General features: G+C 43.2%; 1 protein-coding gene across 3 annotated transcripts in view; it reads right to left on the reverse strand.

The window, feature by feature from the left end:
- The window catches only part of LOC137370971 (glutamate receptor 4), a 271,296-nt gene that overhangs the window by 121,106 nt on the left and 136,809 nt on the right, over positions 1–13,381 (reverse strand). For all 3 annotated transcript variants that reach the window (XM_068032865.1, XM_068032864.1, XM_068032863.1), the window contains exons 7-8: positions 8,396–8,563; positions 4,073–4,177 (exon numbers count right to left, since the gene is read on the reverse strand). In XM_068032865.1, the coding sequence (XP_067888966.1) occupies positions 4,073–4,177; positions 8,396–8,563 (273 nt within the window). The remainder of the gene's footprint in view (positions 1–4,072; positions 4,178–8,395; positions 8,564–13,381) is intronic.

Below are 13,381 nucleotides of genomic sequence, written 5' to 3' on the forward strand. Positions count from 1 at the left end.
CAAGGTGAAAAAGAGTCCATTGATCGCAGAATACTGTGAAATTGTGCAACTAAAAGATGATCTAATTAAAGACAGGATTGTATTAGGCATAAGAGATCCCGCAGTGAGCGCACGTCTACTGAGAAAGGAGAAACGTACACTCAGGAAAGCGATCGACGTGTGCAGAAGCACTGAGGTTGTAAATCAGCAGCAAGAGCATTTTCATAGCAAAACAGACCAGGCCTTGCATTATGCTGATAGACATTCCAGGCCGAAAGGGCAGAAAGATCACAGACAAAGGGCAGGATGCAAATACTGAGGAGGACATCATGCACAGGAAAAGAAGGCATGTCCAGCGTGGGGAGAGCAGTGTTCCCACTCCAAGAATCATTTTGCACGCAAGTGCTTGGCTAGAAGAAAGCATAACAAGCAGGTACAGATGGCCACTGGAGAAACATCAGCCGAAGATTTTGACGAATCACTATACACCATACAACGGGTTGTTTCAGACAGGCCAATCAGTGATAAATGGTTTGTGACTGTTGGAATGATGACAGCAGAAGAAGAATATCAAGTCAACATAAAGTGCCAGATAGACACCAGTGCGTCATGCAACATCATGACCTTCACAGACCTGTGCGAAGTGGCTCAACTTGGCGATCCTCAAAAGTAAGGTTGAGGCTATATGATGGCACTATACTAGTGCCAAGAGGACAAGTTACTCTGAGAGCCCATTGCAATGACAAGAACAAAGATCTGGAGCTCCAAATCATAGACGGCAAGCAAAAGCCATTCATCTCAGCCGAAGCAAGTCGAAAGCTTGGCTGGTAACCCTCAACATGCAAAAAGAGAAAACCCAGGAGATGGCCTTCAGGAGCAGGTGACGGCGCTGGAACGAGAACACCTTTGCCAGTCGCAAGGTGACGCGACTCATACAGATGGCAAGGAAAAGGAAGATCTGGTAGTCATCTGTTCAGGCACCTGAGGTGTTTCTGTGGGGTAGGAGCACTCGGATTCCGCAGAGCAGGCAGACAAAATCAAGGTGAAATGGCAGAAAGCCAAATTTCATTTTGACAAAACTGCTGAACCATTGCCAGCATTGAGCATTGGAGAGCCAGTCAGGGTATAAACCTTCAACACACTCAACAAGAGTCAGCACAAGTGGCGACTAGGGACCTGCATAGAGTAGTTGTCACTTCGATCGTATGCGATGGCAGTGAAGGACCAGAGATACCGTCACAACCGCAGGCACACACACACAACTGGAGAAGCTGTTCTTTCACAGCAAGCGACCAATCAGGAAGATGAGAACTCACCAGCTGCACAGACCACAGAACAACCGTCAGCCCAGAGGTCCACAGCACCCCAACAACAGAAATGGAACAACAGTTACTGTGGCACAAGTGACAAGGGAACGACACTCGCCAGAGAAGGAAAATCAACCAGATGAACAACCAATGACAACGTGCACACGCACCATTAAGAGACCGGCACGATTTAAAGACTGTGTATACAATGCATGTGCAGAGATTGACAAGAATGACGAACTACTAATGCATGAGAACAGTTGTGTGCATAGTGGGTAACTTGGGCAACTCACAGCGTCAATGATAACGCATGCAAAAATTTTTGTATGAAAAGGGGGATGTTTGAGATAGAAATGCAATACTGTATCAATGTGCCTCGTGGCTTACCGTAGTCATGTGACCTCTACCATGAGGCACTCTGACTGGGGACAGCCATTACAGTCAGTTTTCATTAAAGACTCAGTATACACCAGACTGGTGTCCTGTGAGCTCATAACAGAGTTCTCCTTCAGGCTCAACAGCACTGCTATGGCTCCCAACCATTCACCAACCTCCAGGACCCAGCGGAGGGCCACTGTCGGATCACAGCCAGCCCACATTTGCCTCAAGAAAACAGGATTGCTAGAATTATTCAGATAAGGCCTGATGCCTAATTTCAAGCATGCCTTGTGTCTCCGGCTTCCGGCACATGCTATGAGCACACCAACCATTTCCGGCTTGAAAATGTGCCTAAACGAATTTCCCTCCCACTTCAGTACCTTACACTGAATGCACAATATACTCTAAACCTAACACACAATGACAAAGAAGTTTTATTGACTTTTAGCTAAGAAGTTAAAAATAGCAAGATGGAGCAGAGATCTTATTTTACTTTAATAAATAATGTTGAACCATGAATTTAAAGATATTCACCTGGATCATTACTTTTCAATCTAAGTGACTGCAAAAAGAAAACTGGACTAAATCCAGGAAATCTGTGATCACAACTGACTTGACTGAGGAAGAACTATGATAAATATTTTTTACACCTTCAGTTATGGTATTGGTGGAGAAGTGTAAAATTATGACGCAGAATGAAGATGCTGGGACTTGCAAAAGCAACAGCATTATATCACAATAAAGATGAATTCTAAAATACCAATCTAACATGGACAAAGAAAATGATTTCTCAGTCTCACACACACCATATCCTATATCATGTGTTCCTCTGTCACATGATTTAAAAGCTCCTGGCTTAACCATCAAGTCAGTTCATCCCCTCACTGTCAAACATGATATATGCTCTCGATTGTTTTGCAAATGGCTACCATAAGAAGTAGTTGAGAGACAGGTATAGATGTATTTAAGTGGAAGTTAAATAAACACATGAGGGAGAAAGGAATAGGATGATATGTTGATGGGGTTAGATGAAGAAGGGTGGAAAGAGGCTCATGTGGAGCATATATACCGCATAGACCTGTTGGGCCGACTGGCCTTGTTTCTGTGCTGTAAATACTGTGTAATTGTACTGAGCTCCATTTCTTGCATTCACTAACATTATACTCATTTGTAGACAAGGGCTTGTCTAAACAATGTAAGCAATGTCAGAGTTTCTGCTGGTTATTTTTAATGGAGTGTCTCTTGCCAACGCTGCCAGTGCAGCAAGCTCCAAGATGATCTGACCGTGTCTGCAAATTTTCCACATTACCAGGATCAACTCGCACAAACACACGTTGACGTCAGTACAAACTGTGATGTGATCACCTCCGCTGTGTCCAGTCTGGAGCGAGGGAGAGAGAGGGGCAAGCAGTGAGGGGGGAGGGACAAGGGGTGAGGGGGAGGGACAAGCGGCGAGGGGGAGGGACAAGCGGCAAGGCGGACAAGTGGCGAGTGGGGAGGTAGAAGCGGCGAGGGGGCGGTGACAAGCGGCGAGGGGGTGGGGACAAGCGACGAGGGGGGAGGGACAAGCGGGGAGGGGGGAGGGACAAGCAGAGATGGGGTAGGGGGACAAGCGGAGACGTGGTGGGGGGACAAGTGGCGATGGGTGGTGGTCAAGCGCTGAGTGGGGGAGGAACAAGCGGTGAGGAAAGTGTGGGGGGACAAGCAGCAAATGGTGGGGGACAAGCGGCAAATGGGGAGGGTCAAACGGCTAGTGGGGGTGGGGGACAGTGGCAAATGGGGTTGGGGAGATAATCAGCGAGTGGGGTGGGGGAACAAGTGGCAAGTGGGGAGGGGACAAGAATTGAGGGGTGGGAGGACAAGCAGCAAATGGGGGGACAAGCAGCGAGGGAGGTGGGGGGACAAGCGGTGAGGGGGTGATAAGTGGCAAGTGGGCAATCAGGAGGGAGTGAGCGAGGATAGAAGATGCCATGGAGGGGGAAGAGTGGTTTGTGCTTTTTCGATTGACTTTCAGACTCCAATGTGCACCGAGCGTTATTTGCCAATGCTGTGTTTATTTGCTTTTCTGTGTATGATTGAGCAGCGCCATCTTTATTACAGGCAGCTGCCTGAGCCGTCGCTGATGGTGACATTTCAGTCAATGACACTGCATATGCACATGTTCAGGTAGTGCGCTATCCAGTGGTTGCGTTGTCAACAAGCGGGTCCTATTGTTAAACCAGAAATGAAGGTCTTGGATACACCGGATTCCACTTTTGACTCTAGGAGTTCCTGATTAACTTCTTAAGAAGCTGAACATCTGCCAGCCCCTTACATTGGGCTATTGCTGGCATTCTGGACTGCTTTGGAGGCTGAAGATCTGTTAATACAGATGTAGGCTTTTTTGTTCATTGTTCAAGATAACTCACCTTTCTGTGGCCTGTATTTTTTAGCTCAAATACATCTATTGTGAAGTTTGTCCGTCGACCGTAGTTGTCAAACTGAACATTTCCTGTTAAGCCCTGGATCCGTACCTTTAAAAGAAGGCAAGAGAAAATATATTCATTATCATGTCTGCTGGAATTGAAAAATTTCAGCACAGCTTGAGACTAAGATAGTTTTTGTTCTAATTTTCTTTCCGCCTACCCTGCAGATGCTGATTAATTCTGAGGTACAGTTGTATGGGAGTGGTGGCCATTTTTTATGCAGCGAGTTATTATGATCTGGAATGCACTGCTTGAAAAGGTAGTGGAAGCAGATTCAATAGTAACCTTCAAAATAGAATTGGACATATACCTGTAAAGGAAAATAGTTGCAGGGCTATGGGTTAAGAGCAGGAGAATGGAACTAATTGGATAAATCTCTCAAAGAGCCAACACAGGCAGGAGCACAGAGACGCTTAGGCCAACTGCGGCATTATGAGTGTGGCCCCAGCTCAGATCAGCAGACTGGCAAAGTAAGATCCCATTAGTAAAGTGCAGCTTAGCTTCACAATGTGCAATATTATTTAAAAGCTATGCCAATTGGGAGAAAGCCAAGGTAAGTTTTTGTTGAACTTTTGTTTATTGCTAGCTATCATAAAACAAACATCTCTGCTACTGCAAAATCTTTTTTTTTTTAGTTAAAATATTTAAAACATTTTCAGCTAAATGTTATTTATGTATGTTTCTGGAATAAATAATTCACTTTTAGATGAAGACAATTAAAACCTATTGACCACAGGGAACGATTTCCTTTGGGAACTTTATAGTGAAACGGCAAGATGTGTACTTTGTAAACATGTTTATGACTTTGTTCTGTGGACAACTTCCCCATGTGTGGATTTCTAAAACCATGGGTAGCATTTCGTTTTCTGATAGGAGTGTTACATAGATGTGGTTCAGAGCAATACTGTAGCTGTTTCAGGTGCTGGCTCTCTGTAGGAGGCCACACAGTTGTGAAGTTGTATATATTGCATTGAGATGGAAACTCACGTTGCAAACTGCAATCCGACATTCTTCATTAGAATTCAAGTCATTATATGGCCACAGGTGGCCATGAGCACTTTAGTTATAGCAAGCCTCATTCACTGCCCTCAAATAAATACAGGATACCAGAGAGAAAACTCATTATAGTCACGACTGATTTTTAGCTGCAATTTTCATGTAACATCTTGCCCTCATGCACTTTGAGAATTGTCCTTTTTAATGATTTTTTAATGTTATTTTTATTTTTATTTTCTTTATGATGTACAATGATACATATTAAAAGTGCAATTAGCTGACCTGTTCCCAGGAGTTTGTCAATACCGCCTTGTAGTTAGCTACTTTTGGATAATTCCACCGTCTGTTTAAAGGAAATGGTAGTGTACATGAACTGTGCAGTTTTTGTTCATTATGTGCATGTCTATGCCAATTACAACTTGGAGAAATTATAATTACTTTTATTTGGGAATTAAATTCTTAAGTGTCAGTCCAGCTTAATTAGAGCTCTATTATTTCTCAGTCAGAAGGATGTGAGTGCGAGCCAGATTCCAGGACTTGAGCAGAAGTGTTCTCTATATGTCCTGTCCAACATTCCTTCTTCAACCAATTCCACTGAAAACTTCACTGGTTTTTCATCTCACTGCTGTCTAAAAGGTCTTTTTTGTGCAAAATGGCTCTTTGTTTGTCCATGTATCAATAGTCATTGCACTCCAAAGTAATTCATTGAATGTGAAATGTTTAGAGATGCGACAAAGTGTTATATAAATGCAAGCCTTTCATTCTCAAATGAATCATTTTAAAACCATGCATTAAAAGTATGTGAAACTGGGGATAAGTTAAACAAACTGAAAAACTCTGGTGTAAATTTACACCTTCAATGCTCCTTACACAGAGCTACGCACGCCAGGAAAACACAGTTGAAATTCAGGCATGTGTTTCCAATAATTTTCTGTTCATTCATTTTAATTTCTATTAAAAGGACAGAGCACAAGAATCTGAAATGTAATGGCACGTATACAGCAGTACTGGCAAGCAGGGGAATACATCTGATCCCTGAGTGTGCCGATGTGAGAATATACTTATGTTAACCAACTCGAAAGTGGAGCAAGGAGGCATGCATCTGTGCTCCCTGGCAGCCTCAGGAGACTCGTATCCCAACTCCCCATCGGTATTAGGTCTTTTGCTTCACGGATAGCATAGTTTGCGTCTTCAAAGCCTAAAAATAGAGCTGATAAAGCTGCTCCCTATCACCACATCTCATGTCAATCCACATTTTGATAACAACTCTAACATTTCCCCTGCATAGATGACGCTATTCTGTTGAAGAGCATTAATAAACAGCTGTGCTCTGAGATCTTAAACTGTTTAAGCTCCAGTTACAGTTTCTGAATTCACAGAAGGGGGTAAGTCTTAAAATTGTGTGATAGTGTAAAGTAGGTGATGGGGGGTGAATCAGCAGCCCGTTTCACATCTCTTCTCATTTTTACTTCTATTGAAGTCAATGTAGAGTGGTGTAAAATTGACTGTTGGCTTGCTATTGTGCATGTTAAGCATTCATTTAACGTCATTGACCCAAAGGCATGCACATGCAAGCCACACTACGGTTTGATGTTAGTTTAGTTTGCTTTAGATGACACTTTTGCTAAATATTACAGTGGCATCCCTGAAATCTGCAGCTATCTTACGTTGTACAGCAGCATCCAGACTCTGACTGCTTATTCCTTCCCCTCACTTTTGTACATCTTTTGTTTTCTGATCTTTGGTTCACAACACTGTGCTCCAGTCTCTAGGCACGAGGTTACACAAGTTTCTCAATTCGAGGAATTTGTTAATGCATCTGATTGGCATAAGGAACTCGAAAAAACCGCAGGCTGACTTGCTTTGTGATATTCACTTCCTTGATATGAGGAAGTGCATCACCTATAATTAACACCTTTTTCAGAAGGCACATTTGAGATGAGAAGCTCACTCTGGAGAATCACAGGGTCAAACCAATTCACTGCCACTCCTGACAGAATGTGCTGGTGCACCAAAATACTGCGTACTGTGCTTCTGGACTTCCACAGAACCTGTGAGAAGATGGTATGGATTATCTTAATCAGTATGGCCCGGATTTCATTAGGTTTACAGCCACCCGCAGACTTAAAGTGGGCTATTGAGTGGCAACTTACAGTTATTGGGCACCTGACCCAATGCAGTGTCCCCTACAGGGGATTTGGGACCTGTGTGAATAGGACGAGCAACAGCATGTCTTTTCAAACAATCAGATTGAAGAATCCTTACTGAGGCACACAGAATCTGAATCAGGAAGTATAATATTTAATTCAATACAAAATCATGTGCATAAAGCAAAATAGAGGGAAAGAAAGATGGATTAAGAGAGATTAAAAAGACAGGAAAAAAATTAAAACAAAATGTAATTAAAAAAAAAAATCCAACAATTCAAATTTGAAGGAACGAGACTTCATACATGCAGAAGTCAATTTTCAGGGCCAGAGAGGTTGTTTGGTAGCAATTAAGACTTACCATGGTATTAAAAGATCCACTTATACTTGAATGGACAAGCCCTCTGGCATGTTTAGTGGGTATCTAGTGGGCAAGAATCAGAACTTCATGCCTTTCACATGTTTGAATGCTGAATTTAGGGGAGATGGTGGTGTAGTGGTAAGGACACAACTGGTAATCCAGAGGTCCAAGCTAATGCCATGGGGACACAGGATCAAATCCCAATATGGCAGCTGGTGGAATTTAAATTCAATTAATTAATAAACAAAAAATCTGGAATTGAAAGCTTGTCTCAGTAATGGTGCCATAAAACTATCATTGATTGTCGTAAAACCCCATCTGGTTCAATAATGTCCTTTAGGGAAGGAAATCTGCTGTCCTTACCTGGTCTGGCCTACATGTGACTCCAGATTCACAGCAATGTGGCTGACCTATAACTGCCCTCTGAATTGGCCTAGCAAGCTACTCAGTTGCCAAGGGCAATTAGGGATGGGTAATAAATGCTGGCTTTGCCAGTGACGCCCACATCCCATGAAAGAATAAAAAAAATCTCAGTGAAGTATCAATGTATTAAAGCTTTTGGAGGAGCAAGGTAAATTGGATAACAACTTTCTAATTTCAGCACTTAACTGCGCGTGTGCAGACGACGGAAGGTGCTGTCTGATTTACTCTTTAATAATGGCGAGTGCTGATAGCCTTACCATTACTCCTACTGCAAAATCTGGGGCAACATGATAGAATAGACAACTTAACAAACTCCATTATCATAAAATAATACTGTACCTGTTTCAATGCTCTTTCCGTGTCAATACCTTGAACCCAAGGAGCAGCAGGGTTTGCGAGACAGTCTCCAGCATTTCCTTTTCTTGAAATTCCAATCCGTTGTCTTCGGAGGTAACGGAAGGCTTCAGCCATAACGAGTATTCCATCATACGTTAGTGCAGATGTGTACTGAAAAGAAATATATCCAAATTACTCAAGACACATTTTGTTTGATCGAAGTTTTTTTTTCATTTAAAAGATTGGAAAGAGGACCACCACACACATTAAGTTTGTGGCTGCTGATATCTTCAACAGTAATCTTTAGCCTTATATGTACTACACTATGGCAAAAACATGAACCTTTAGTTGTGCTTAAGCCTTACTAAACTTAAGCTCGTCCTTATGTTGGACACTGTGGCTTTTTAATAAAATCCACAACCACTTAACTGAAATATCTGGTGCTCCAAGTACAATATACAAAACATGCTTTTGGGATGAGTCACTCAAGAATGACCCTTGTTTCTCCACTACAATAAAACTGCGGGCACTTTCATGATACTGTGTAGAACTATCATTTTGGTACAGTTACGATGAGGGTTTGAATGGATTTTTGGCTTTTCACAGGCAGGAATGGTTAGGTTTTATGAATTCTTCTTCCCAATATGAATCTTCAACTGCTGGGAGCACATATTAGGAATCTGAGTGCAGAAGCAGTGGGAGAATTCATGAAATGTACCCCCAAGTGTTTGCATGTGGCTATATTTTCCCTTTGAAGAGAATTTGTATTTTGCATTGAAAATGTGGTAGTCAGTAACATCCAATAATGGAAGATTTTTTGGGGGTCTGGTTTCCTCCTGTCAGGTTTGTGGTTACGAAGTTCTTTGAATACAACCAGGAGAAAGTGGCCAGACTGCGCCTTTCATTATTCCAACTTCAAATTTCTCAAGCAGCTGAATGAGCGGCTTAACTAGAGAAGAAGTGAGAAAATTCATAATTCCAGTGATGCAGCGTGCAAAATAAAAATAAAGATCATGGCTAGTCGGCAATTTTCATATATACCACTTGGTTGCCTAGAGAATGTACATTCTCCTACATGTAAATATATGCAGCTCTTGCCTGAACCCTGCTCCCAGCCCTCAGCTCAACTTTATTGCCATCCTTGGGCTCAGCCTTCAATGACAGCCGAAACACTGAAACTACTACTTTAAATAATGTCCCAGTCTCCATATTAAAAATGACTGATTTATCCAATAACTGAGAAGGCAGTTATTCTTAATAAAGAAACTGGTCATAAATTCAGTTTAAGTGTTAGTTTCATAAGCATATGATGAATAAGAATTAATGAAGGACTCACATACAAATTAAACAACTGACATTCATTTCAGTGAATGGACCGCAATAGGGAATTCCATTAAGGCCTGTCACACGAGTTGTTCTCTGAAGGCTATTCTAGGGGACTGAACAATCCAGCAATTAAGGCTAATAGTATATTTTTCATCCATTTACAGTACTGAAATATTGGGCTGAATTTTACCGGAACGGAGGAAATCCCGATGTGAGGGCCCAAATCTGTCGCATGACGGGAGGCAGGACATGGAAACGTATTTTGCTGCTTGCATCCAATTAACAGCTAGCAGGCGTGGGAGCCGGCCAATAACGCATGGTGGACAGGAGGAAGTCCTGGCAGCTGAGATGGAGGTGGCACATTTAAAGGGACGAAAGTCATCATACAGAAAGGAACCTGGAAGAGAGTGTCATCAAGGGGTGCTTTCAAGGAATGGCTGCATTTAGAGGAAGAATGGCATTCAGGTTTAGTGATGCCTCCCTGGAGGTGCTCCTTCTGGCAGCAAGGGCATGGCTGGAGGTGCTTTTCCCACTCAACAGTAGGTAGAGTCCAGCAAGCCTCAACAAGAAGCCGAGGCTGGGGGTTGCAGATGAAGTTAGCTGCCGCGGGGTGGTTGCATGGACATGATTGCAGTGCCGCAAGCGTTTCAATGACCTGCTGAGATCTGGAAAGGTGAGTGGACCTCGTAATATCAAACTTGCAAGCTGGGATGTCACAAAAGGCACCAATGAAATGTGAGAAGAGGTTGACAACCCAAGCATCAGGCATGACCAGGCACTAGTGTTCAGAGTGTGATGAATAGTAAGCTCACAGCAGAGGCCCCTGGTCAGTCAACATTGATCACTGCATTGCCAATACTAAATGGCCCTGGCAACAGACCTCCCAGTGGCTCAATGATGGATCTTCAAACTGGCACAGACTGACAAGTGCAGTAGATATCAATGAAACCCATGAAGATGCCAAAAACATTAATGGGATTGTAACCTCATACTGCAATCACAGCACCTGAACAGTGCAGATCAAGCTCAGCAGCTTTGTCAAATAAGCACTGGCCCATTGACCAGTGTTGGGTGAAACTTTCAACTTTAGTGGTGGCTTAAAGCATTGGACCAGCTGTCGGTTACACACCCTGTCCAATTGCCCTTTCCACTGTGGTAGCAGCGTCAAGTAAATAACCATTTGTTGGTAAAGCATTTTCATAGTTTTTCCATGGAATCGTTGGGTTTCTCAACTGCAGCTCTTCAAATGATCTACGAGTGTTTTCCAGGGGAACTGTAATTGAACTTTGACTAAGTAGGACGCATGATTGTCCCAATGATTATGCCTCTCTATCTACTGGTTATGGAAGAGGAAGGACAGGATCAGATGATGCACACAGTAAAGCCAGGCCAAGGAGTCCAAAATTACTGTTACTTGCTGCATCTTATGCAAACTTGCTCTGCGAAAGGTCCTTGCCATAGGATAGAGAGAAAAGAGGCAGCACCAACCATAAAAACATAAGAAATAGGAGCAGGAGTAAACCATTCAGCTCCTCGTGCTTGCTCCGCCATTCAACATGATCACGGCTGATCTTCTGCTTCAACTCCACTTTGCCGCCCGCTCCCCATATCCCTTGATTCCCTGAGACACCAAAATCTGTCCATCTTAGCCTTCAATATACTCAACGATGGAGCATCTACAACTCTCTGGGGTAGAGAATTCCAAAGATTCACAACCCTCTGAGTGAAAAAAATTCTCCTCACCTCAGTCCTAAATGATTGACCCCTTATCCGGAGGCTGTGCTCCCCTGTTCTAGATTCCCCAACCAGGGGAAACAACCTCTCACTGTCTACCCTGTCAAGCCCCTTCAGAATCCTGTATGTCTCAATAAGATCACCTCTCATTCTTCTAAACTCCAGAGAGTATCGAGCCACTTTATTAAGCCTCACATCATAGGCTGACCCTTTCATCCCAGGAACCAATCCAGCGAACCTTCACTCTACTGCATCCAGTGCAAGTATATCCTTCCTTAAATATGGAGACTAAAACTTCACACAGGTGTGTAGCCATGGAGTAGCCATATAAATATCGTGGCTACAAGAGCAGGTCAGAGGCGGGGAATCCTGTGGCGAGTAACTCACCTCCTGACTCCCCAAAGCGTATCCATCATCTACAAGGCACAAGTCAGAACTGTGATGGAATACTCTCCACTTGCCTGGATGGGTGCAGCTCCAACAACACTCAAGAAGCTCGACACCATCCAGGACAAAGCAGCCCGCTTGATTGGCATCCCAGCTACAAACATTCACTCCCTCCACCACCGACGCACAATGGCAGCAGTGTGTACCATCTATAAGATGCACTGCAGCAAAGCACCAAGGCTCTTTAGACAGCACCTTCCAAACCTGTGACCTCTACAACCTAGAAGGATAAGGGCAGCAAATGCATGGGAACACCACCACCTTCAAGTTCCCCTCCAAGTCACACACCATCCTGACTTGAAACTATATCGCCATTCCTTCACTGTCGCTGGGTCAAGATCCTGGAACTCCCTTGCTAACAGTACTGTGGGTGCACCTACCTCACATAGACTGCAGCGGTTCAAGAAGGCAGCTCACCACAACCTTCTCAAGGGCAATTAGGGATGGGCAATAAATGCTGGCCTAGTCAGTGATGCCCACATCCCATGAATGAATATAAAAAAAAAGGTATGGTCTCGCCAAAGCCCGAAACAACTGCAGCAAGACTTCTTTCTTCATACAAAAAAGAACGATTTGCATTTATTTTGTGCTTTTCATGACTACAGGATGTCTCAAAGCACTTTACAGCCAATGAAGTACTTTTGAAGTGAATCCACTGTTGTAAGGTAGGAATAATCTACTCCAATCCCCTTGCAATAAAGGCCAACATGCCATTTTCCTTCCCAACTGCTTGCTATACCTACATGTTAACTTTCTATGTTTCTTGTAGAGTACACCCAAGTTTCTCTCTTAACATTAACATTTTAAAAATATTCTGCTTTTCTATTCTTGCCACATTATACTCTATCTGCCACCTCATTGCCCACTTACTTAAACTGTCTATATCTCTTTGCAGCCTCGTTGTGGCCTCCTCACAGCTTACATTCCCACCTAGCTTTGTACCATCAGCAAACTTGGATACATTACTCTTGGTCTCTTCATCTAAGTCATTGATATAGATTGTAAATAGCTGAGGCCCCAGCACTGATCCTTGAGGCACTCCACTAGTTACTGCCTGCCAACTTGAAAATGCCCCGTTTATCCCTACTCTCTGCTTCCTGTCCGTTAACCAATCCTCCATCCATTCGAACATATTATGAGTTACTAAAGCTAGCATGCAGGTGCAGCAAGCAATTAGGAAGGCAAATGGTATGTTGGCCTTCATTGCAAGGGGTTTAAAGTACAGAGTAAAGAAGTCTTGCTGCAATTGTATAGAGCCTTGATGAGTCCGCATCTGGTGTATTGTTTACAGTTTTGGTCTTCTCATCCAAGGAAGGATATACTTGCCATTGATGGAGTGCAATGGAGGTTCACCAGACTAATCCCTGAGATGGTGAGATTGTCTTATGAGGAGAGATTGAGGAAACTGGGCCTGTATTCTCTAGAGGTTTGAAGAATGAGAGGTGCTCTCATTGAAACTTACCAAATTATTACAGGGAATGA

The sequence above is a fragment of the Heterodontus francisci genome, chromosome 6 (assembly GCF_036365525.1).
Source record: "Heterodontus francisci isolate sHetFra1 chromosome 6, sHetFra1.hap1, whole genome shotgun sequence".
NCBI lineage: Eukaryota > Metazoa > Chordata > Chondrichthyes > Heterodontiformes > Heterodontidae > Heterodontus > Heterodontus francisci.